We start from the raw sequence: 25806 nt of genomic DNA, 5'->3' as shown, positions 1-25806 counted from the left end.
GCAAATCATTAGGGACTGCCAAGATGTTATGTATGGCTCAAACTGTAACAGTTGTGGTTGGTAAATCCTACAGGCTTGAGGATAATAGGAGAATGAATCCCTTCCCCAAGTGCTCTTGCTTGAAGCCAGGTTCAGTAGTGGTCCTTTGCATGCCGAATTGAAAGGTCCAGATGACAAATTCACTAGCAACTTCTTGCTGTAGGAGAGGTCCAAGTCATTTAGGGTAAGAAGCACAGGTAAGGAGTGTTTTGTTTGTAGCTGTTGTGGGGTTTATTGCTGTTGGAAGAACCAACATCAATGAAAGTGGCCTATACTCCTTTCTCATCACAGGTTAAGGGCATTACAGTAGTGCAGAACATAAAACAATCATTTGTTAACTGAGGTAAAGATAACTTTGGCTAATTGCTTTCGTTATCAGTTGATAAAGGATTATGCCCAGACTCTGCATGACTCAACCTCATTGTCTTTCCACCTATAGATAATGGAAGGTAGGTTAGGAGCAGGAGAGCTTTGCAGGTTGCACAAATGGTTATCACCTTTTAGACTGAGCTTTACTATCTCTTCAGTTGTAGGTTTCATCCCAGGCTGGGCAGATGTTCTTGGGAGAAAGTGAGCAAAAACTGATTTTGTGCAGTGATTTCCATTATAGTGAAAACATGCATATACTGGACAGTATCCGACCAGTAATGGAACTTTGGAGATGACTAACTTGGGTAATAATTTTGTAGGGGAATGCTAGTAAAAGGCAAAACAAACTGTGGAAGACTAATGGCACAGCTCAAGCAAGATAAGATTCATCTGAGATAAAGTAGGGTTTCCTTGACACCAGGAGGGCATTACTGACTTGTACAGGGGTCATTTTAAGTACTGCTTTCCAAATGCCTGATTCAAACTGATCAAGAATTAGTAGCTCAACAGCACATTTGCCTTTTGCTATAAGGTCAGAGGGCTGTGGGTTCTATTCACACCAGGTGCTTGGATTAATTTTTCCACTACTGGCATTGCAGTGCAACATGATGGGGGTGCTTGAGTACCATCCTTTGGATGAGACATTAAACCCAAAACTGCTTGAGCTGGTGGTTAACTTAGGTGGATGCAAGATTCCCACATTACATATATATATATATATATATAGAGTATGAGTTGTTTTATTTACATTGTTCCTCATTTGCATTTTATATTTACGCTTTCCTGTTGGGAGATCTATATTTTCAGTTTTGTGTGTGTGTGTATATATGTATGTGTATATGTGTATGTGTATATGTGTATGTATGTATGTATATATATATATATATATATATATATATTTATTTATATTTATATATATTTATATATATTTATTTATATTTATTTATATTTATATATATTTATTTATATATATTTATATATATTTATATATATTTATTTATATTTATTTATATTTATTTATATATATTTATTTATATTTATTTATATTTATTTATTTATATTTATATATATATATATTTATTTATATTTATATATATATATTTATTTATATTTATATATATATATTTATTTATATTTATATATATATATATATATTTATTTATATTTATATATATATATATTTATTTATATTTATATATATATATATTTATTTATATTTATATATATATATATTTATATTTATATATATATATATATATATATATATTTATTTATATTTATATATATATATTTATTTATATTTATATATATATATTTATTTATATGTACATGCATACATACTGTGTACAAATTTTGCATGTATTGTAGAATAATCCTTCCTATTCATAATCTCCAGGTTATGAACAATATTGACCCATTTTTCGGTTTCATTGTTTTATGTAGTATTGCTTTTAACTGGTAGCTTCGATAAAATTCTATATTCTCTGCTTCATAAAAATTCTCAAGTCCTTTCCTTTTATACTTGGCATTTTTAATTTTATTATCATTACTTCCACTGGTATAGCATATAGTAATTTTCCATAATGTTCCATAATTTTCTTCACTTTTTATAATTGTCATGTTTTTCCTTTCATAATTTTATTTATTTTTTTATTTAACCTTTGTTACTGGGAAAGTCCGACTTGGAACAAAGCCATTATTTAGTGGAGGCTCGGGGAGAATCACTTTCCCTCCTTTATATGTCTTAAGTTTCTTGATCTGAAACTTTACCTGCTTTATTATCCAGAAAAATAAATTTATGCTGTACAATTCAACTGGAATACTATGTCTGGTTAATGGCAGCAGTAATCACCTAAACAAAACCCAAAAGTCCTAATTGAAAGAAGTGTTTAGAGTTACTGTCTCATGGTATGCTTTGATATCCTCCTAAACCAACCAGTTTGAGTGCTTAACACTTGACAATAACTGCAAACTACAAAGTGGCTAATAAATGAAGACTCCTCTGGATGTGTTCTTATTTGGACTTCCATACTTCGGCTTTGTAAAATGTCCACTTGTCTTCAGGGGGTCATTATTTATTTTTTATTGCAGGTTCTGTTCTGCTTTAGACAATCATAATCCTGGCATCAGAATATTTGGCATTGGATGCATGGAATCTTGAGCACTGGCTGTGGGACACAATCTGTTCCCTAGCTGTCTTCTGTCTGTGTCCTATATTTGTCTAGTTAAAACTGAGTTTTTTTTTTTGCTTATACTGATGTGTGAGTAATTTATTCGAACGGTGGGACTGGAATTTAAGTCCCTAGTCCTACAGCTGGAATGTCTGTGTGGTGGTGAGTACACCTTCATTTTTTGGTGTCAGTCACAGGGCAACATAGCCTATCCTAGTAGTTGGTGGGCATGTGGTAGAGAACCAGTGCTGGATAGGATGCTACTGTTGCAGAACAGTGCATACCTACAGTCAGTCTGTTAACCTTTCTCCATGTTTGGGTGTCAGAGGAATCTGGAGCACCTACCAAACTCCCATGCAGGGACATGGGAGTACATGGGAGTACACAGGATTCCAACCAAGAACTGAACCAGAAAACCATTGTGCCACCCTGCCACTGTAGCTTGCTGTTACTTTTTGAACTATTTTGTTTTGAAATACTTGGCTGAGATTCCTACGTTTTTAATATTCATAACTTCTGCTCATAACTCAATGTGAAGTATATGGAGTGCCATAAAAATTGGCTGCCTTCTGTTCGCCACTGCACAGAATAGTTAGTTGCAAAAATGAGTATAAATCTGTTTCAAACCACTTCTCAATTTTTCTCAATTTACACCAAGTTTGACGCATAGTTAATGCAGCTCTCAAACTATTACATCTTTAAGAGGTTGCAGTCTTCACTTTCTCCCATTATCTGATTTTTTTTTGACTGAGTACTACTTTAGGATTTTAGGGTGTTTGATTTAAATAGTACTCTGAACAGTGCATGTAATGTTTCAATGCGTCAAACTATTTTATGAAGTGTTGCATTTTGGACTAGATTGCCATTTGGGCTGTGGTGGAAAATTTCCTGTGGCTTATGACATTTGCGAGGGTGGTGGTGGTCATTATTCCTACACCGCAAGAAAACATATGCATACTTCTGAACCATTTGAGATGGCATGAATGCTGAATGAGCAGATGTTTGGTATTAGGATTAGTGTGGACTGTCATGACAGTCACCTTTTGTTGCTTACTGTAGTTGCTCTGAGGGGATGCCATACTTGCAGGCTTACTTTTAAATGTCTAGACACCAAGCAAAAAATCGTTCTGCAGCTTAAAGTGAAAAAGATGACTCCAGCGATGTAACTTGATGTGGTATGATAGAACAACTTGTGGTTTGCTTAAAAATGTACATCAGATTTTTCCCTTTGTAGAATGCAGATTGACTTGTTCTTGGCTGTGCTACTTTTCATGAATTGAATGTTCTTGTGTTCTGTGCTGGCGCAGAAGAATGGGTATCTACAATGTACAGCTTAGTCACAGCACTGAAGTAGTGTGATTAAAAACAGAATGTGAAAACTCGGTACCTGGTAAAATCTTGGAAGGCTGGATTTAATTTGCAATTATATTTGTAAGTGTATTAATATTAGTATGGTTATCATAAATAACATTGTTATATATTTAAATGAGGGATATGGTAATTGTAAGGGCATCTTACATGTGAAGTTTCTGCTGTAAATGACTTTTCTCTTGTGCATCTAAACCATGTGAACAAAGTTTCTTTTAATATTAGTCTTTTATTCTAAATACATACACATATTCTGTTATAAAATTGTTTCAGGGTGTATTTTGCCACATTTTACCTTTTGTCATCACCGTACTGTGCATTGTCCACTCCTCCCAACCAAAGTACCTGCCAATACTGTCAGTTGTGAAATAGAGCACAAAGTCTCTGAAACTACCCTTGCTTACTTCAGTGTTCTTAACCAAATGTGACGACTTTAATGAAAACGGTTAAAAAAGCAATAAAAAGGACCACAACCAACTCGTACTACCTGCAAAAGAGAAAGTACTAAAACTTAACAACACATGCTATATATAACTTCTCACTACACTCCTAAAAATGCAACTTGGCTGATAAATGCCTTTTGAACTGGAGCAGAAAGCCACCCACAAGAGTGACTAGTTTAAGTTTAATAGGGATAGAGTACTAGTACAAGACCCTCTTCTGCCTCTACCCAAGCCATAAGGCAAGACAACATACAGTAAACCAAAGAGCATGAGCAACTGAATGCAGTAAGTACCAAGCATAAGTGGGAGTAGCAGTGGAACACAAAAATAGTAAATATTGCAGAGTACTATATAGACAGGATTATCGAATGTTAGGTTTAAAGTAGTCTACTTAAACATGGGGAAATTCTGCGGAGTGTAATGTCAGAGGGTAGATTATTCCAAGATGCAGGATCCCGCTTCAAGTATAACTTTACTACAAATGGCGAATGTGGGGTTTAGTTCTTGATGCATGAAGTTTCCTGCTGCTAAAGTGGGAACTTTCATGGTTTATGGCTTTGCCAGTTCTCATGAAATCTCTTGCCTGTTACAGTGCCAGTGATTTCTTGCATCTGCAAGAACAAGGTTTGGGTGGCTTTATTTTGCCATTTATTAAATTTCTGGACTTTTGCTTTGCATGATGTTCTTCGTCTCACATTGCTGCAGTTATAACCTGTGGGTAGTCCGCTGTCCTCTATCGGCCCGAATACCAAAGTGTTAGGCTGGCGTCGGTCATGGTCGCTCAGAGCTGACGTCAGTACGCAGTAGTACGTAAGCGCATGACCGACGCCATATCCTCAGTCTTTCTTGCCGCGTGGTCCGAAGTAGAAGCAGCGTTTGCAAGTGCCGTTCGGGGTTCTGAAATTTTCAATTTTCGAGTTTCAGACCGAAGACCAAGTTGGGCTAAGTACCCCGTTGGGGAATATTTTTGTCTTTTCTTGCCTTAGTTAATCCGGATGTCAGAAAAAGTTAATAATTGTATTTCTTGTGGGAAACAGATACCTCATAGGGACTATCACTCTCTCTGTATTCCTTGCTTGGGGCCTGAGCACGATGTAGTCGAGTGTCGCTTTTGCGCTAGATTTAATAAGCGCACCATAAAACGCAGATTAGACTGTGCTAGGCTTGTTTTCGGTAAGCGGTGTAACTACAACATGCCGTCGGATCCTCCGGCGCCCGCTACCGCAAAAAAGCGAAAAGATAAATCTTTAGTCTAAACCGGATGAGTCGTCCGTTGCGGACGCCGGTTCTATGGAATCTACGGTTGAATCTGTGGATCCAGCCGAGGTCTCTGCTGAATCCCAAGGGGAACCTTTACTATTACAGGAGTTGGCCTCTCAGGAGTTAGGTCAGGCCGAGGGGGCTTCTCAGGTTTCTGTGGTTCCATCCTTACAAAAGGTTGTTAGGCCTTCTACTTCTGTCACTAAAGGCCCTGCTAAGGCTAGACCTGGTCTTTCTGGTACAGGCCACAGCCCTAGTTCTTCGGGCTCTGTTCCTAAAAAACGTATGTTGAAAATGGCAGAGGATTTGATTACTTTGATCAGGGGTTCTATGCCCCCTCCAGAGAAGAGGCCTAGGGTGGAGACAGATTTAGAGGGATTGGAGCATTCCTCAGATTACTCTGAGTCCTCAGCTGAGGATATCCAGGATTTTCCTCCCTATTCTGATTCGGATGCAGAGGATTCCTGTCCTTCTGCTTCTCCTCCAGAGAATTTTTCCTTTTCTGAAACCTTGCACTCCATGAGGGAGCATTTCAAGTGGGAAGGTCAGGATTTTTCAGATTCTCGTAAGAGGCTTAGGGAATTTTTGCCACAACATAGACCTTTGGCTATTCCCCCTGTTTTAGATGTTGTTCAGGATGTTTTTTCTGAAGCTTCCCTTAATCCTGATTCTTTACCCCCTGCCCCTGTCAAGCCAGACAGGTATTACAGAGTTCCAGAGGCACATAAATATTTGTATAAGAGTCCTAGAGCTGACCCGGAAACTATTATTCAAGGGCCTAAGGGTGTCGGGGCTTCTGTAGTCAAGAATCCAGTTCCTCTGGATAAAGATTCTAGAGCTTTGGATAGGTGGGGTAAAAAAGTGTATACCTCCTCCACGTTGGCTATGAGGGCTTTAAATTGCCAGTTTCATATGCTGAAATATCAGAACTTTCTGTTAGGTCAGTTGAAATCTAAGGTAGATGCTTTATCTGAGGGTATAGAGTGTAAGGAATTGCAGGACTTAGTTCATGCTTCAGATCAAGTTGGTAAGCATTCCTTGCAGTGTGGCTTCGATGCTCTTCAGGCTTCTTCCAGGGTGGCTGCTACTGGTTCAGTTATTCGTAGAGATGCCTGGCTTAAGGATCAAAATTTGTCGGAGCATGTTAAAGCTCGAATTTTGGATGCTCCTCTTCAATCTGAAGTTCTTTTTGGTTCTCCTGTGGAGTCAGTTTTGAAAAAGATGGAAGACCAAGCTAAGTCTATGCAGACGGTTAAGGAATTTTTGCAAGTGCAGCCCCCTAAGTTTAGCAGGAATTGGCCTGCAAGAGGTTGGTCTTACCCTTCTTCGGATTTTCAGTCTAAGGGCAGGTCTAGACGTGGTAGGGGCAGGGCTCACGCTCAGGGTTCTTTCAGACCTAGGACTTGGAGTTCTCCTGCACAATCTTCTGGTGAGGGCAGGGGTCAGCCTTTTCGTAAACAGACCCAATGACCTGTATCTCCAGCTGCCAGATTTTCCTGTCTGGCAGCTCCTCTAGGAGGAAAGTTGGCACTTTTCAAACAAAATTGGCATTTGGTCACCCAGGACAAATGGGTGTTGGACATAATAAATCAAGGCTACAAGTTTTATTTTCACACTTTTCCTCCTTTCAAAGGCATGCCAGATGTACCTCCTCAGCAAAGGCTGGAGGCTCACAAACAAATTTCTTTGCTTTTGCAGATGGGGCAATCCAGGTGGTACCTCCGTCAGAAGAAGGCCTAGGGTTTTATTCTCGCCTATTCCTTGTGCCAAAGAAAGGAAACACTTGGAGGCCAATTCTGGATTTGTCCATTCTCAATACATACCTAGACATTCCAAAGTTCAAGATGTTAACATTACAGCAACTTCTGCCTCTGCTAGGCAAAGATCACTGGATGGTAACTCGATCTCAAAGAGGCTTATCTTCACATTCCTATCAGGCCCAGCTGCAGGAGATTCCTGCGTTTTCGGTCTGGTACTTCTCATCAGTTCTCTGCATTGTCCTTTGGCTTATCTACTGCGCCCAGGGTGTTCACAAAGGTTCTGGCTCCTGTAATAGCTTTCTTAAGACTGAGGGGAATACAAATTTATCCTTATCTGGATGATTGCCTGATTCTTGCTTAAGACAAAGACAAGTTACTTCAACATCTACAGTATGTAATGGCAGTTTTAAGGTGCCTAGGGTATTCTGTGAACGAAACAAAGTCCAGTCTAGTACCCTCTCAGGACATGTGCTTTCTGGGTGTGAGACTGAATACAGCCTCTCAGATGGCCTTTTTGACCCCGGACAAACAAAGAAATCTTCACCTATACTTCCAGCAATTATCAGTACTGTCCAGGCTGACTGCAAGGACAGTCCTTCAAGCCTTGGGGTTCATGGCATCTTGCATTTTGGTACTTCCCAATGCCAAAATGCATATGAGGAAGCTACAATGGTATCTCAAAAGTGTATGGACTCAACACTGCCACGATTTGGACACTGTCATTCAGATAATACCTTGCATCCAAAAGGAATTCTTGTGGTGGGCTCAGGAATGTCACCTAAACAAGGGACTCTGTGACCCGACCAGAGGCGAGTCAGATCTTAACGACGGATGCCTCAGACCTGGCTTGGGGAGCACACTTCAATGGGAAATGGATTCAAGACACGTGGCCTCCCAGACTACAGCATTTGCATATCAACATGAAGGAGATGTTAGCAGTCCAATTTGCCCTGATGGCCTTCAAGGATCTACTTCAACCAGGACAGGTGTTGATTCAAACAGACAACACAACAGTCATGTGGTACATCAACTAGCAGGGGGGTACCCATTCTTACCCTCTTTGCAGACAAGCTATGATATTGTGGGAGACTGCTCTGAGTTTGCACATCACTCTTCAAGCACGGTTTCTGCCAGGAGCACAGAACTCCTTAGCAGACGTGTTGAGCAGACAAATTGTGGATCCCCACGAGTGGAAATTGGATCCTCACGTATTCCAACAGTTGACAGTGGCTTGGGGAACTCCAGACATAGATCTGTTCGCTTCTCCACTAAATTTCCAACTGCCAAAATTTTGCACAAAGATGTTTCACCCAAAAGCTTGGAAAGTGGATGCTCTATCTTTCAGTTGGTACAACCTTCACGTCTATGCTTTCCCTCCTCTGCCTCTCCTTCCCAAGGTACTCTTGAAAGTCAGGCGGGACAAGCCTTGCATGATTCTAATAGCACCAGATTGGCCACGCCAGCACTGGTATCCTCTGCTGAGGAGTTTAGTTCAGGAGCCTCCTTGGCCTTTGCCACCGATTCCTCACTTGTCCCAGTCAAGCAATCATTTTCTCAATGTCAGGGTACAGTCCCTGCATCTAACAGCCTGGCGTATTCTGTTTTAGACCCTGGGGGGGTCTCAGCTTCCTCAACAGGTTTTGAATGTCATTTTGGAGGCCAGATGGCCCAGTACTAGGAAAGTTTATGCTGATAAATGGAGGAGATTGTTTCTTTGGAGCACAGCAAAGAGCTTTGATGTCTCAGTGCCTAATTTGAGTTTTACACTACAGTACCTTACTGAATTACTAGACAAGGGTTTGTCTTTTTCCTCCGTGAAAGTTCATGCTGCAGCCATTTCTGCTCACTATGATTGTGACCCTCCTTTATTTTCTCGCCCTTTGTTTAAACAATTTCTTAGAGGGGCAAGAAACATAAGACCCCCACGTAGAGCTCCTACTCCTTCCTGGGATCTCAATTTTGTGTTGGAAAAGCTTACTTTACCTCCTTTTGAACCTGCAGCTATGTCTGAGTTGAAGTTTTTGTCTTGGAAGACTGCTTTTTTGTTGGCCATTACGTCTGCTAGGAGGGTATTTGAATTACAGGCTCTCATGGCAGTTGAACCCTTCCTGATATTCCATAAGGATAGGGTGTCCTTGCGTACTAACCCTACTTTTATGCCTAAAGTTATTTCTAATGTGGCTTTAAACCAGTCTATTCATTTACCTACTTTTTATGCTGATCCCCAAAATAAAGGGGGAAAAGTCTTGCATTCTTTGGATATTCACAGGCAGTTGCGCTATTATTTGAGCAGAACTAAAGAGTTCAGGCAGACTCGGCAGTTATTTATTTCTTTTGCTTTGGGTTCACAAGGGAAAGCTGTTTCAAAGCAAACTATTTCTAAGTGGATTGGCCATTGTATTGCCTTTTGTTATTCTCATCATGGAAAGGATGTTCCTGCTGGGATCAGACCTCATTCCACTAGGGCTACTGCCACATCTACTGCCTTTTTAAGGGGGGTAGCTACTAAGGATATTTTGGAGGCAGCTACTTGGAGTTCAGTGCACACTTTTACTAAACATTACCATCTCCCTCTTTATTCCAAGTCTAGGGCTGGGTTTGCCACTGCAGTTTTACAGGGCATGTTAGCAGCTCCTAATGCTTTTTAGTTTGCCAGCCTCCCTTTACCTTTGCTTTGGGATTCTACCCACAGGTTATGACTGCAGCAATGTGAGACGAAGAACATAGTACAGTTTTGTACCTACCATAAATGTAGATGTTCGAGGATCCACATTGCTGCAGTCCAATTTTCCCTCCCTCCTTCCCCTCTATAGTTTGGGGTTGCTGTGTTTCTTTTGGGATAATTATTATTTTCTCTATGTTGGTTGTTGGGTATTTTCTATTTTGGCTATGGCCTTTCCTTTTTAGGCCTTCTGACATCTGGGGCAAGAAAGACTGAAGATATGGCGTCGGTCATGCGCTTAAGTACTACTGCGTACTGATGTCAGCTCTGAGCGACCATGACCGACGCCAGCCTAACACTTTGGTATTCGGGCCGATCGAGGACAGCGGACTACCCACAGGTTATGACTGCAGCAATGTGGATCCTCGAACATCTACTTTTATGGTATGTACAAAACTGTACTTTTTAACAGCTACGCTGTGTGTGTAAGAAAAGCCATACATTCATTGCCTTGCTATCTTTAGAATGGGTTCAGTTCTGTAACTGCAGTATTGGATTTGGAGCTCACAAGTTTTGTATTAACATGCATTTTCTGAAGGATAGGAAGCCTGAAGCTCAAATGCCTGTCAAGTCATTTCACTTCTCGATTTGCCAGAAAAACACATTTTTTTAGGGACAGACCAAAACTGAGGCAGAAATCTGGATGCTGTGAAATTTTGGCCAGTTGAAAAGTATGCAGAAGGGAAGTTGATAGTTAAGGAGGGCAGATGACAGAATTGTTGACATGGCACTTTATTTTGGTGACTATTGAGTAGAGTTTTTCTGTAAACTTCCCCACCTGCATGCCTTTAATAGTGCGTGTTTACTGTATCTTTGGGGTTGGTTGTGTAAGCGAAGGTAAATGTGTCTAAAGCTTTACATATTGTGTTGCAGAAATGTCTACTTAGACCATGTCACATCTTGATATTATAGTCTACGTAATGCAAGTGAGTGTTCAAGGTTAAGAAAAAAAACTGACTATTGTGCATCATGTGGCATTGTAATTTACTGCTATGTGTTTTAATCTGTACATTTAAATCTTTCTCTTCTAGGTTTTGTATGGTATTTTCTGAAGTGCCAAACTTTAGTGAACCCAACCCCGAGTTGATCAACCAGTGTGTCCAGCAAAACAAAGTTGTAAGTCACAATAGACAAAACAGTAATTTAGACTACAGGTTATATTTTTTTAAGATGTGGTGGTGGGGGCTACAGCAATAGGTTGACTTTGCATGAAACAAGACAAAATGAGTACGTGCCTAACCTGTCTGCATTCTTTTAATTTGAGTGTGTTTTTGTCAAATCTATTGGAAACTTCACTTTGTCAACTAAGCAAAATGAGAAGTGGCTTAATGTTTGTACTGTGCCTTGGGCTTGACTGTTCTAGAAGGTAATGATCTGCAGATTTTTCTAGTTTGAAATTAAAGCAATATGACCACAGATGTCGGTCTCATGTGCAGACTCAGTGATGGGTTTGCTGAGTATGAAATTGAAATCTAGTATGCTGCCATTGTCAGTACAGTAAAAGGATTTGTATAATAGAAAATTAAATGTATGCTTAATCAGTGCTTTTTGAAGGTTGTTTTTATAAGTGGGACTATGGCCATTAAGCCAGTCTTGGTCCGAAAGGACACAAGCATCGACGTCTATGCATCTCTGAACAGAAGGCAATAACCTCAATGAAGACAACTGAGACAGTCGATACGTGCAGATGTGATGCATAAGATAGGCCTGCCAGAATTTGACCGGTCTTGTTCTGTGGTCAGAAACGTCATATAAATGGAGAGTTACAGATATGGAAATTTAGTTCTCTTATGCTGGGCATGCTGGCTATTTGGAGGCAGTATTCTTTGATTACAGGGACAAGGAACTCTTGTGCATCTTCAAGTCGAAATCTTGTAGTTGGACTGTGTGGGAGGGTGGTATTGTCTTGGAATATTGTCACATTTCCACTCTGAGGCTGATGTCCCATTTTTCTGGTGAACTAATTTAAGGTGTCTTGATAACCCACACTAGTTCTTGTCTGTTCTGTAGTCCTAAAGTAAACTGAGGTGGTAACTGTGTAGAAAACTGGCAAGTTACCGGAAAAACTAGTTTTTCAGTGCTTGTATTGCTGAACTACAACTTAGTCAGTGAAACTGAAAAGAAGTCTAGATGCTAAAATAATCCTCTCCATGCACCATAATTTTGTAACAGGCTGTTTTGCTTTGGATTCCCATTCAGTTTTCTTTTAATTGTAATACATTAATAATTATAATACAATAAAGTGATGTCCTTGGAAGTTCTCTTTGGGGTCATTTCCAAATTTTTCTAGACAGGGTAGTCTTTGCTTCTCGTTTGCTTTTCATCCTTTTTCCTGTTATGTTCCATAGTTGCTTGGGTTATTGTCGGAGGTTTATTTGACTTATTGCAGTGATGGTGAACCTTTTGGGTTTGGCATGTCAAAAGCTCCTGGCAAAAAATAATTCACTGCATGTCACATGAGCAATGAATGCAAAAGATGTCTTTGGTAACTCAGGTGTTGATCACTGGCTTGTCACTCAAAACATCGTGGCATGTCACCTTTGATACGCATGTCATAGGTTTGCCATCACTGACTTGGTTGCTTCCACCCCTAAGGGTTCATTGGTGTCTTGTACTGCAGGTTAACAGAGACCTTGGGGGCTTATCTTTCAGGCCCTTAAGTATGGGATTGAGGCCTTGGTTAGGCATAAGCTTGAATCCAGTGTGGGTTTCACTTTGAATGTGGTACCTGGGTGTGATGATACTAAGCATCCCATGAATCCTGTAGATCCACAAGCTGTCCACTAGGCTCTTCTGGTTTGTTTTGCTTATTGTCTGGATTTTGTGGTTGATACTGTTGCTTTGGAGGGTTGGCGTTTCGGGGTTATGCCAGGGTGATTACCTTCTGACCCCCTCCCCTTGGGTTGGGGGAGGGTTCGTCAGTCTTAGGATCCTTGTCCTCCTTGAGGCAGTGGGCAAGAGGAGGGGGAGTTGCTTCACGTTCATGGGTATTGTAGGTTCCAGTGCTGTACATGATTCTTCATCCAAAAGAGTTTTCAGGGTCCTTGCCCTTTTTTGGAGGGGAGTGGCAGAAGTTACTCTAGGGAGAAATCCCCCTTTGTGGCACAGCTGGCTTCCATTTAGTGCTTTGCCAGTGCCATTTCTCTTGTAGCCAACAAACTTACTCTTTGGTGTCCTGTTTGGAAGATCCAGAAGCTGCCCTTAAGCCATCTACTTGACCTATGGAGGAACCTTGGCTATTTCAGTTTGTGGTTACGGTTCATGTGTCTGGAGTAGTGTTAATACAATGGCCTGCTGTTTGTGAAATATGAGGCTTCTTGGAAACCTGGCTGCATACCTGTGCTGCATTCTCAGGATTCTGGTCCCTGAGGAAAGGTTGGATTAACTTTTTTTCTGGATAACCTAGCTGGTGCATCCCATCCCATCTGTTCAGACTTTGAACTTTGTATCTGATAGACTTGCATGTCTAGCCTCTTGGCCTTTTAACAGTGTTGAAATGACTGATGTATGTGCATTGGGCTGATGGAGTTGGATCTCCCTCACCCTGTTGGGAAGGGGGGCCCACTTTACCTTTTCTGGATGGGTATTCATTTCTGGATAGATCCTTTTCCAATTCTTGTGGTGAGAGGTAAAGGGGGTTCTCTACTCCTGAAAGTAAGGATTGTCTCCTTTTTTATACATAGCATTTCATCTTGTCAGGTCATTAGTAGCCACGATGTATTGGGGATCTTGTTTGTTCCACCCCTGTGTAGGTTGGTAGCCAACCACAACCAGCCTTGATTGTTGGATTCTATTACATATCTGGCAAGCGCAAAACTAGTATACACTAGTTTTGATGGAGTTTTTGCTAGCAGATGGACACACTGGAAAGTGTGGTTGAGTGAACTAATGTAGTCTACATGGAATGTAACTTTGTGCATTATGGGCATAAATCTGTCAGATGAGTTAAGTTTCTGGGAAAACTTTGCCAAATGCTGATTGGGTTTATCCAGTCATACTGCTCCTCTTGATATCTAGTGAGGTAAGATGGCACAACTCTGTTTAGTTGACGAGATTCTTTTCTGATTTCTGGTCTCTGTCTTAGTTTGCTTATTCATTTTTTGTGGGTACTATTTTCTTCCCACTTTTCAAAAATTTGCTTACTGCCCCTTATGTACATTGAAATCTGTGTCCTTGTTGCTTGTGCTGTGACTGAAATGGATTAGAGAAAGATGTTTACTTCTCTTTACAAAAATCTTATAAAGACAGCAGTTGACTAATTCTGGCTTCATCTAAGGTAAATGTTTGGAAGTATTTGCTTCCATCTGTCTGGGTCATATGATTCTTGCACTCATAAGGGTTCTTCTCTCTAAAACTTATACCACCTGTTAACAGCTTTGGATGAAAGAATTCTACTGCTTAGCCTAAGAGTATTAAGGATCTCAGCCAGTATTTTTCACAATTTTGCTTTTCTTGTTGCTCTGTTGTAAATCCCCTGACCTTAAAATAAGGGCTAGTCTTCCAGGGTAGTCTATCTTCTCACCAAGATTTTTGTGCTACAGTCAGTTGGTCTGTGGTTCACTTTAAACTCTAGCGCATCAAGCAGACTGCTTTAGTGTTTAATTGGAAGTATCTAAGTGTGTTTAGCCACTAATGGAATGCTAGCTACTGTCATGACTAAGATGTTAGTCATGGTATTCACTGTTACTCTGGGTGGTTACAGTTGTGCTTTGATTTAATTTCCTTTCATGAAGCAGCTATAAGTAATGTCTCACTCAAGAAGGATCTACTTTTCATATTGGTATAAATGCAGATGTAGCCAGGGTGGTGCAGCAGTTAGTGTTGCCTCACAGCAAGAGGTGGGTCTGGTTTGATTCTTGCCGGAGACGTTTTCTGTGCAGAGTCTAAATGTCATCCCTGTGGTTGCGTGGATTTCCTTCGGGTGCTCCGGTTTCCTCCCACATCCCAAAGACGAGTAGGTAGATTGGGCACACTAAACTGGTTCTAGGTGTAATTGTGTGCATGTCTGTGCCTTCTATGTAGGGTTAGGTGCTGGACTGGCAACTCAGCACTGTAAAACTCCACTGCCAATCATTCTGCAGGCAGTTGTTCCTCTGTGGCGGCCCGTAACCGGGAAAAGCTGAAAAGATAAATGCAGATGTAGCCATTGGATGTTGATGACCAGAGAACAGGGTGGTACACTTGTACCACTTACTAAGCAGGATCCCTGAAGTCCAGTGAAACTGCATTGTAATTGTTTTCTCATGCCCCATGTAGGCTGGGATGTTTAAAATGAAAATCCGTTTACTGAATTACATCCGCTCTGCTGAAAGGATTTATAGTCTTATGGATTATTAAGCAGTTGATTAGGTAGATCTCTTGCCATGACATTAGTTGTACTGCTTGCTACCCCTTTCCATTAAGCATTTGTGGGGTGTGGTTGTGATGTATATACACTTACCCCATCCATTCATCCTGGCTGTGTTTGATGGTGAGTGAACTGCTTTGTTTTATTACGAAGGTGGAATCTGTTGCAGAGGAGACAAATTCTTTGAGGTATCATGCCAGCAAGGTTGGTTTGTTTATAGTGAAAGTTAAAACATTAGGAAGTTTGTGGTTTTGCTAGTTGTGAATATGAAGGGGCTGCTCAGGACAGTCCACCTTCAGCTGTCTCCCTATTAAGGAATGGGCTGACCTTTAGTGTGTGAGCTTAATACAGAAATCACTGCAGTCAATCACCCCACTTAAATTTTTCATCAGTGTATCTGCTGCGCTTTTAATCCAGTAATGCCCATATTTTAAACAGAACTTAGACCTTGCATCCTCTGAACATGCCTCTTCTATACTTGCACCCAAGCTTGTGGGACTTGGCTGCAGAACTAACACCAAGTCGGACTTTCCCTGGTTTTGTAAATTTACTTTTCTACTTTCAAAAAAGAGCTTCATGCAAATGCTTTAACTCTCTTCCTGTTGCATAAGTTCAATAGCTATAACTTTTCCCACTCCAGTCTGTGCTTCCTGTACACTGTAAACTTTATGAACCTCATGAGCAATATTAACACTTCCCTTTCCTACACTGTCCTCTTTCTAATATGGTCATTCTCCCCACATCACTTTCTCAAATAAATTTAACCTCACATATTGGCATAAATCTGCATGCGCATATGTTTAACAAATTGCTTGTGTTTGCAACTCTGCTATTAACAGTGTAGTACTGCATTGTATTAAACTGATTCTGTGCATTTTACTACTTGTGCTGGTGCTGTAACTCCAGGATTGTGGTTGAAATGGGCCTTCTTTGGATCAGCCCACTACCTTGATCGACATACCTTAATAGGAACCAGCTCTGTTTCCAAGAAGACTTTAGAACCTGCTGGTGGGCACCTACAGTGAGAGGAGTGAGGGAAGCTTAGTCCACACTATCTGCTACACTGCCCGCAGTACATTATAAATGTAATGCTCACCATGGGTGTGTACTAGTCTCCCACTGTTACTAAAAAGATTAAGGTATAATAGTAATTAAAAAAAAAAAAAAAAAAAAAAAAAATTAAATGCAGCTTGGCCGCAAGTGCATACAGTCAGTAATGCACTGTTGCCCTTGGTATGAGGCTGTAGCATCCACACCCAAAAATTGGGCCTTGCACTGAACACTTCAAGTAGTCTTTGTAGTAGCTCCCTAGACATTACTGTCAGCACTGTGGGCTTCAGTACCATCCAGTACTTGTTGACAGTAACTCCAACCTTTGAGTACATTTGGTCTTTGTCATACAGATAACCTTTTCCACAATATTACAGCCTCAACTACTGACCAAGGCTAACTGCCATCATCCCAGTTTCCATGCTGGAGACGTCCCAGTTTGCCTTGTTAATAAGGTAGGGAATTTTATGAAGTTGAACTGAAGTTTACATTTGCATACTAACCAGCTTGTTTACCTGCTCAATTACAGTTGTTAAAACTGTAGCTTACTGATCTAGGAATAGTCGGAGCTTAGTCACAGGTTCTGTGTGTGTTTTTCACTTCCTATTTATAATTGCTGTGTTCTACAGAATATAGTTACTAGCTTTACATTTTCTTACACTTTTTCTTGCATAAGTTCATAGGTAAGTACTAGGCTAGCTGCCCTTGTGGGACATTTTAAGCCTAGCCAGTTTCCCCTAGAAATAACCTATCCCATTTGGTTATAGCTTGGCCTCACCCATCCCGTGTTCGGTAATTGTATATTAGCCCTGTTCACAATAACTGGGATCATACCACAGATAATTTGCAAGGACCCATGCATGAGGATAATACATTTAGGAGCTACATCTGTTTGTAGTTCAGGGGGCAGTCCTTGGGTTAATGGTTTCTCTTCACATATCTAAGTTATGCTTGAATATGGGCAGGGATGAACTTTGTTTTATGTGGCTAAGGGAGTTTGTTCCACAGCAGTAAGATGTGTACCTGTCCCTCAAAACTGTGATATTGCACAGAGTATTTCGGATGCCATTTTACTTGCTGATGTGCAGTGGTTCTAAGGATGCCTTGTATGATGAGACACTGGTCATGTGTAGAGTATGGTGACAGGGCTTTGAGCATGTCCATGTAGGACATGTTTAAGCCTTGTATCCTTTTAGAATGCCCACAGAGAAACCTTACTATTTAATTTACATTCCTGCCAAAAACAAAAAGTAAGCTATGCCAAAGTCCAAATGTGCTCAAATAAAAAACAAATCCAAAGTAAAGCAATCTGACACTGCTGAAGTAAAAGTACAAAATCTTTTATTCGTTAGCGCTTTCGGGATAAACCCTTCCTCAGACAAGGTACAGAAAAATAAAACTCACATTTAAAAAACTAACAACCAATCATTTGCTTAAAAAAACCCGCCTTTTTTCTAAAGTGGGTTTTATTGGTAATACATCATTGAGTCCAGGTTCTCTGTGTGCCATTAGATTAACTATCCATTTGGATTCTGCTAGAGCTATCTGATGTCTGATATCACCCCCCCTGGTGTTATATTTTATATTAACAATGCATCTAAATGTAAAAGTGTGTGTGGGGTTTAAACTAATGTGTCTATACAATGCATTGCTTAGGTCTTTATTCCTAATATTACCCAAATGCTGCAAAATTCTTACTTTAAACATGTTACTGGTCATTCCAACATAAAATGATGGACAGCAGACGCATTCTGCCAAATAGACCAAATTCTGCGTCCTGCATGTTGCTCTACCTTGAAAATGGAATATTTTCTGCGTGTTAGGGTGCCTAAATGATGTCTCAGTGTTAATAAATGCACATTCAGATAGCTCTAGCAGAATCCAAATGGATAGTTAATCTAATGGCACACAGAGAACCTGGACTCAATGATGTATTACCAATAAAACCCACTTTAGAAAAAAGGCGGGTTTTTTTAAGCAAATGATTGGTTGTTAGTTTTTTAAATGTGAGTTTTATTTTTCTGTACCTTGTCTGAGGAAGGGTTTATCCCGAAAGCGCTAACGAATAAAGGATTTTGTACTTTTACTTCAGCAGTGTCCGATTGCTTTACATTGGATTTATTTACATTCCTGGACAGATTCATGCCAAATGAGTCATTAAGTAGTTGGCCTAATGAGGCCTGAATAAAGGTCAATGACATCCCTATGTCTAGACAGTTTGTTTATAAGATGTGCAGTATAGATGGACTTTGTTTTACAACACATTTAAAAATGCACTCTTAGCTTACAAATATAAAATACATATAAATAAAAGTACTATTAGAAAATGTGTATCAATTTTCAACATAAAATTGAAACTTTCCTATGTAAATTTATCTAGGGAGTCTAGACTTAAATTTTGGCCATAATGGGACATACTCAATGGGACATACTCATTCAATCCATGGCCCTTGTCTGCCCTTAATCTCACTATCCACTTGGCTTCTAAATCTTCAGTTGTATTCCTTAGATCACCCCTCTGATGTTTCCATAAGTTCTCCTAATAACCAAAAGCTTAGGTATGTGTGTCAACTGTATTACTAACATGTTTAGCCAAGACATTAATACGACTCTTATTAATAGCATATATATGTTCACGTACCCTTTCTTTTAAAGACTTGTCTGTCTTCCCTGCATAAAACTTACAACACTTCACACACTGGGCCAGATAAACAATATGTTCAATGTCACAAGTAGCTGATGTACTAAACTCATAGGTCTTGTGCTGATCTGGATGTTCAAACTTGGAACTGTTGTCTATATACTTTACAGTATGAACATCTACCACACTTCCTGGTGCCTATCTCCCCATCGGGTGTAGTGTTCCCTTGTTATGCCTAGGGTGGCATAACTGCCTTTTCAAGGACTTCAGTTTTTCCCTGAAAAAATCATGGTTTATAATCTATTAATCTAATATTTTTATCTACTTTCAAAATATCCCAGTGCTTCCTTATCACATCCATATAATCCTGTGCATCATTCTATTCTGTCTACCTCTCTTTTTACCCCCTTCTCCTGGGTCTCTCTTCTTGGAGAAGTAGGATCTGGCTTTGGAGTCTCTCAACTCTCTGACCTCTTTGTTTCAATGTCTCTGACATTATATCCTTGTTTTCAATTCGTTACTGGCTTTCTGAGTCTGCTGACTAAGTCCTCCAACTACATTCAATCTGATTATGTACTGCATTTTTAAAAATAAAGGGAGGGTGCATACCGTCTTTGGCCAAAAGATGGTTGACATAACGCTCCTTTCTATGTAATTTAGTAATAGAGCCATCTTCTTTCTTTTCGACAGTCAGATCTAAGAAATTGACTGTCTCGGTGGAATGAGTATGTAAAACTCAGTGGTACTGTGATTAATACACTGCACAAACTTCAACAGTTCTTCACTAGTACTTTTCCATAAAATAGAGGTCATCTACAAACCACCTCAGTAGATGCATCTTACCTGAAAAGGGCCATGTAATATATACTTGGTCTCCCATACGGCTATTACAGCATTGGCAAAGCTATTGGTACATGACGTGCCCATAGCTATGCCATTGGACTGCCAGTAAGTCTTCCCCAAAAAAAAAAAAAACATTGTTCTCCAGAACGGTCTTTAACAGTTGGCATATTCGTTCCTTAATGTATGGTTCAGCTTGAAACTCATCTCTAAAAAGCTCACACTGTCTATCCCTACATCATTGGGTATCACTGTGAAAAGGGACACTACATCTAGTGTGAATTTGGCGACTAGCACCTCGTATATCAAACTACCGATTGCAGCAGCTAAATTCAAGCTCTAACATTGTCTGTGGAAACTATGCAGAGTTGCTCTCCTTATATGAAGCTCAATTGGTTGATAATTACTTGATGGAAGTTTTAGATACGTTGTCAGCTTTTGTCAGTTTTTGAACGCAAGCCGATTAGACAAAAACTTGAAAAATAAATTGTGGTCGACAAGACTTTGAGCTGGGGCAGATCTTTGCTTGGCCCAGGTTCTCTGATGGAACAACATCTACCAATCTAAGAACAGCTTCCCAGAGTGATCCAACCAATGATAGGGCAAATACAGCTGTGATGGACAACTCTGAACCGCCTACAACTACTTCCGGTGAGATGATTTCCAACAGCATTGAATGCACAGCAAATGAAACATTTTTACAAAATAAACTGCAACGAGCTGTGTTAAGTGAATCAGAGCTAGGAAAAAGACATTCCAAGTACAAGCTCTTGTTCATTAATCAGCCGAGAATGTTTCTTTTTCTTCGACAATGAGCCAGACGTCCAGGGTACCTTGAGCAAAGGAAGTTGCCATTACCAGTGAGAGAGTTCAACATTGTGAAAGATCAGTGGTCAAGGGAGAAACCTGAGCAGGCAGAAACGGAAAACAGGACTAATTAATTATGAACCAGGGCAACATCAAGACAGCATTTTTCAAAGAAGGCTAGTTTGGAACTTGGGGTATGAGCTAACTGAAGATGAGATGTGTACTGCAAAAAGGACTTGCATACATTCCTACCATGTACACAGATTGAACAGATGCTGTTTTTGATATCAAATTATTTACTCGTAATTTGATGCTTAAACTGATATATAATGATACTGAATGTTTTTAACAATAATAGCAATGTATTTAAAACACCTAGTTTGTATTCACCTCCTCTGACTCCTTTGACTGCTTTTGAACAGTTGTGCATTGAAGACAAAAAGTAGCTGCTAATAATGGAAAGAAAAGCAAAGGGAATTTTAATTTATCCAAGAATGAGTATTCTGCCTTTAAAAGCCTGCGGAACAATCAGGAAATTAAGACCGGCTGATTGTTTTAGACACATACAACGGAGCTATGTATCATATACTTAATGATGGTTATTTTTATGTAAAAATTAATGGCCATCAGGTTAAGCAGAAAACTATTAAGGTAGCCAACAAATTGAAAAAGCTATACACGAATGGGCACATTAGTAAGGAGTTGAGTATTTTTTAGTCACACATCCTACCGTTATTCAGGGGCTACCAAAAATCCACAAAAACCTCAATCCCCCTATGCGGCCGATTAGTCTCTGATAGGAATTAGAGCACTGAACCAACATCAGTATACTTTTTTCAGGCCCATGATAGCGTTGACCATATTCTCAAAGATACTGCATTTTTTGAATGATTTATATGCATATACAAGAGACTTTGTGCTAATGAAGGAGATTGATTTGGTGACACTAGATGTGCCCCTTTTCACAGTGATACCTAATGACGTAGGGATTGAGTGTGTCTGAGCTTTTTAGAGATGTTTCAAGCTGAACCATATATTAAGGAACAAATGTCTTCTATTTGTTCTGGAGAACAATTTTTTTTTATTTGGGGAAGACTTTTACTGGCAGTGCAATGGCATAGCTATGGGGATGTCATATGCCAATAGCTACGCCAGTGCTGTAATGGCCATATGGGAGACTCAAGTATGTATTACATGGTCCCTTTTCAGATAAGATACATCTGTGTAGATTTGTTATCTTTTTTGTGGAAAGGTACTAGTGAAGAACAATTTCTTAGATGTGACTGTCCAAAAGAAAAAAGATGGCTGTATTATTAAATTACATAGAAAGGAGTGTTGTCAACCATCTTTTGGCCAAAGATAGTATGCACCCTCCCTTTAGTCAGCAGACTGTCAGTAATGAATTGAAAGAAAGAGGATATAATGTCGGAGACATTGAAACAAGCATCAGAGGTCAGAGAAGAGGTCAGAGAGTTGAGATATTCCAAAGTCTGACCCTACTTCTCCATAGGTTCATAAGTTGATACTATAGCAATAACCCACACCTGGGTGTGGGTAATGCGGGATTTAACCACGGTTGGCGTGGTTTCGCCCTCAGGACCAAACAAAGACAACCGTGGTTAAATCCCGCATTACCCACACCCAGAAGTGGGTTATTGCTATTATACAATGACATTATTTAAGAAAAGAAATAATTACTTTTCTTAAATAATGGCATTGTATAACGCCTCTTTGCTGCCCTTCCGCAGCTGTCTGGTATTCCGCGGCAGTTCTGATGTACTGCGCATGCCTACGCAGTACATCAGAGCTGTGGGCAAAAGCAATGGAGAACGCAAGATCTCCGTTGCTTTTTACTGTTTTGCTATGTTAAATGGGTTTAACATAGCGAGACAGCTTTAAAATAAGCAACGGAGATCTCTGTTACTTATTTTAAAGCTGTCTCGCTATGTTAAACCCATTTAATATAGCGAGACAGGTTTAAAAAAAAAAAGCAACGGAGATCGCAAGATCTCCTTGCTTTTTACACACTGTGTCGCTATGTTAAAGGAGTTCAATTACCATATGATGCTGTCGCTGGTGGCTACACCTAATAAACACTGTTTAAACAAAACTCAGCGTCTCCTCACAGCTCAAGACAGAAGAGAAGTAAGTCCTTCTTAACGTCTTCAAAACCACTCCTGAAGGGAAATCGTAGTCATCATAGGCACAGTCAAGTAAAACGACAATATTGCTTCCAAACAGAAAATGATGGTCAATCTCCAAGTTGGTAAAACACAGCTTTATTCACAAAGTGCACAAAAGTTAAGGAGTTTAACATAGCGAGACAGCTTTAAAAAAAAAGCAACGGAGATCTGCGTTGCTTTTTTTAAACCTGTGTCGCTATGTTAAACTCTTAACATAGCGAGACAGTGTTTTATACTAACGGAAAAAGTCCGGGCGACCGGACCTTTTTCCGTTAGTATATTGAGGGATTTACAACGGGCACGCTGGTTGGGCTGGCCAATCCGCGTGCACGTTTTAGAGGAAGAATTGTATAATAGGCTATCTGCCCTAGGGCATTTATAAGCCTAGCTAGAGTGTGTGTGGCTTTCGCCACCCTTTTTAGATTAGTTGACTGTGCCTCTGTATAGTAGGTCACAGACGATAGCCCTTTTAAGGTTAGTTTACTGTGCCTCTGTCTAGTAGGGACACGAGATCCCAGGGGTAAACCTACAATCTCCCATCCACTCGTCAAGATTCCTCTTGAAGAGGGTCATTGAGGGACTCTGCCTAACATGGATTGGGATTTTGTTCCAGAGTGAGGGGAGCGTCTGGGATATAAATCTGTCCCTCCAGCATGTCCTATTTAATTCTGTGCTGAGGTTTAAGTCCCTGGAGCGTGTAGCTCTAAGGGATTTGGATTTCCTGAGGTGGAGCATGTCCATTAATTCTGGGTTGGACATGGCTTTATAAGTCAGGCACAGATCGCCTCTGAGTAGGCAGTAAGCAACTGAGTAGAGCTGGAGTTTCTGTAGCTTAACTGCATAGGGCATCTGTTAAAGAGTCCCTTGATCCTCTTGGTGTGAGGTACTTTTGGGGTCTTTCCAGTTGCTGCAGGTGTCGGGTAAGGTACATCCCAAATGGGGCATTGTATTCAATTATGGGCCTGATGAGTAGAGGGGCACAATGACCTCTCTTGATCTAGATGTGAACCCTTTCATGATAAGGTGGGCTATATAGAAGGTCTTTCTAACCACTTTGGCAACGTGATTGTCAAAGGAGCGATTGCTATCTACTTGGGTCCCCAAATCCCTAATTACTTCCGTACATAATGGATTACCACCTGTGTGGTAATCTGTGGGCACTTTGTTTTTCCCAAAGGGGATGACTATGCACTTTTTGGCATTTAGCTTTAGGCAATGGCTCTGGCACCAGTTATCCGTCTGTGAGACCCTTTTGGAGGATGCTTGTGTCAGTCGGCGAGTCTATTATGGCATCCAGTTTGCAGTCATCTGCGAACTTGGTCAGCCATAGTCCTCCCATGTTAGCCCGTACCTCAGAGAAATATATACCAAACAAGAGAGGTCCCAGGACTGAGCCTTGTGGGACACCACTTGTAACTGGTTTAGAGTCTGACATGGCACCTGCAATTCTGACCATGTGGGTTCTATCCCTGAGCCAGTTTGCAACCCATCTTGTGACACAGGGGTTGATATTTAAGCTGGTGAGCTTTTATGATGCCAGAGTGGGGTATTGTCGAAGGCTTTTGTGAGGTCCAGGTAGGCTGTGTGGACTACCTTCCCTTCATTGGCCTTGGTGACTGTTTCAAAGAAGTCGACCAGGTTCAAGAGGCAAGATCTGCCCTTAACAAAGCCGAATTGGGTAGGATCCAGTGTTTGGAGGTTCCCAATGTTCATCATGATACGCTGTATAGCTTTGCTGACCAGGCTAGCCAGGCTTATAGGGCGATAGTTTCCGGGGTCCGTTGTGGCACCACCTTTGTGAAGTGGGACCACTGTTGCTGTACGCCATTCCTTGGGTACATATCCTGTAGTAAGGCTGAGATTAACAGTGACTTTGTGAGGGTTCAGTTCTTCTTGGATTTCATGCAGGACGCAGCCCGGGACACCATCCGGTCCCATTGATGCTGTGTTCTTTGCTTGGGAGAGGGCAGCTCTCACCTGTGCATCTGTGATGTCAGGGAGGCTACACTCTTGGGATAGACATTTGCTCTTTTGTGGGGGGGGGGGGGAGACGTTTGCACTGAACCTGTCTGCCAGGATGTTGGCAATGTCTGTGGGTTGTGTATTTTTTGTCATTTTGAACTAACTCTGAGCATATCTGGGAGTTGCCACAGGTTCCTGACAGAACTAAAGAAGGCCTTGTGATTATCTTTAGCATCTTGTGCAATTTTTCTTTCGAAGCTGGCCTTAGATGATTTTATGAGGGATCGTAGTTTCTTGCTAGTACTGATCAAAGATGCCTTCCCTTTTGGGGATTTTGCTCTCTCATGTAGTAGCTTCCTCCTTCTGTTGTATAGCTTATTTATGGCTGGGATCCACCAGACAGGTCTCCTGCCTTTGGAGGAATGAGTCTTGGTTTTATTTGGGATTGCACGGTCCATGCATTCCTGTAGGTGTCCATAGAAAGCGTTTGTAAAGGATTCTGCGGTTTGGGCCTTATTTTCCACTGGCCCCGGGGGCTTTGAAGGATTCCACCTTGGTTTTGAGAAGTGTGAAGTTTGCTTTTGAGAAGTTCTTCACCGTAGTTTTCTTGGCTGGGGGTGGGGACGGGATATGGATGTCCAGTGACATTAATTTATGGTCAGATCTTACCAATGAGGGGTATACCTCTGGTATGGAACATAGTCCCCATGTTGATGATGATCAGGTCCAATACGTTTTCCCCTCTTGTGGGAGTGGTGACCAGTTGTTCCATAGCATTTGAGTTTATAAATTCTAGGAACCGTTGGGCGAGGGTGTTGGGGCTTGAGTAGTGCATTCTGTTTGG

At 40.7% G+C, this 25806-nt stretch overlaps 1 protein-coding gene across 4 annotated transcripts in view; it reads left to right on the top strand.

Annotated features, from left to right (window-relative positions):
• Positions 1-25806, top strand: part of NABP1 (nucleic acid binding protein 1) — a 61770-nt gene that overhangs the window by 11734 nt on the left and 24230 nt on the right. For all 4 annotated transcript variants that reach the window (XM_044075206.1, XM_044075205.1, XM_044075207.1 and 1 more), the window contains exon 4: positions 11164-11248. In XM_044075206.1, the coding sequence (XP_043931141.1) occupies positions 11164-11248 (85 nt within the window). The remainder of the gene's footprint in view (positions 1-11163; positions 11249-25806) is intronic.

Source organism: Protopterus annectens, chromosome 6.part0 (genome assembly GCF_019279795.1).
Source record: "Protopterus annectens isolate FY-2018-M chromosome 6.part0, PAN1.0, whole genome shotgun sequence".
Lineage (NCBI taxonomy): Eukaryota > Metazoa > Chordata > Ceratodontiformes > Protopteridae > Protopterus > Protopterus annectens.
The sequence above is the reverse complement of the archived record's forward strand: the minus strand, read 5'-3'. Positions and strand labels throughout refer to the sequence as shown.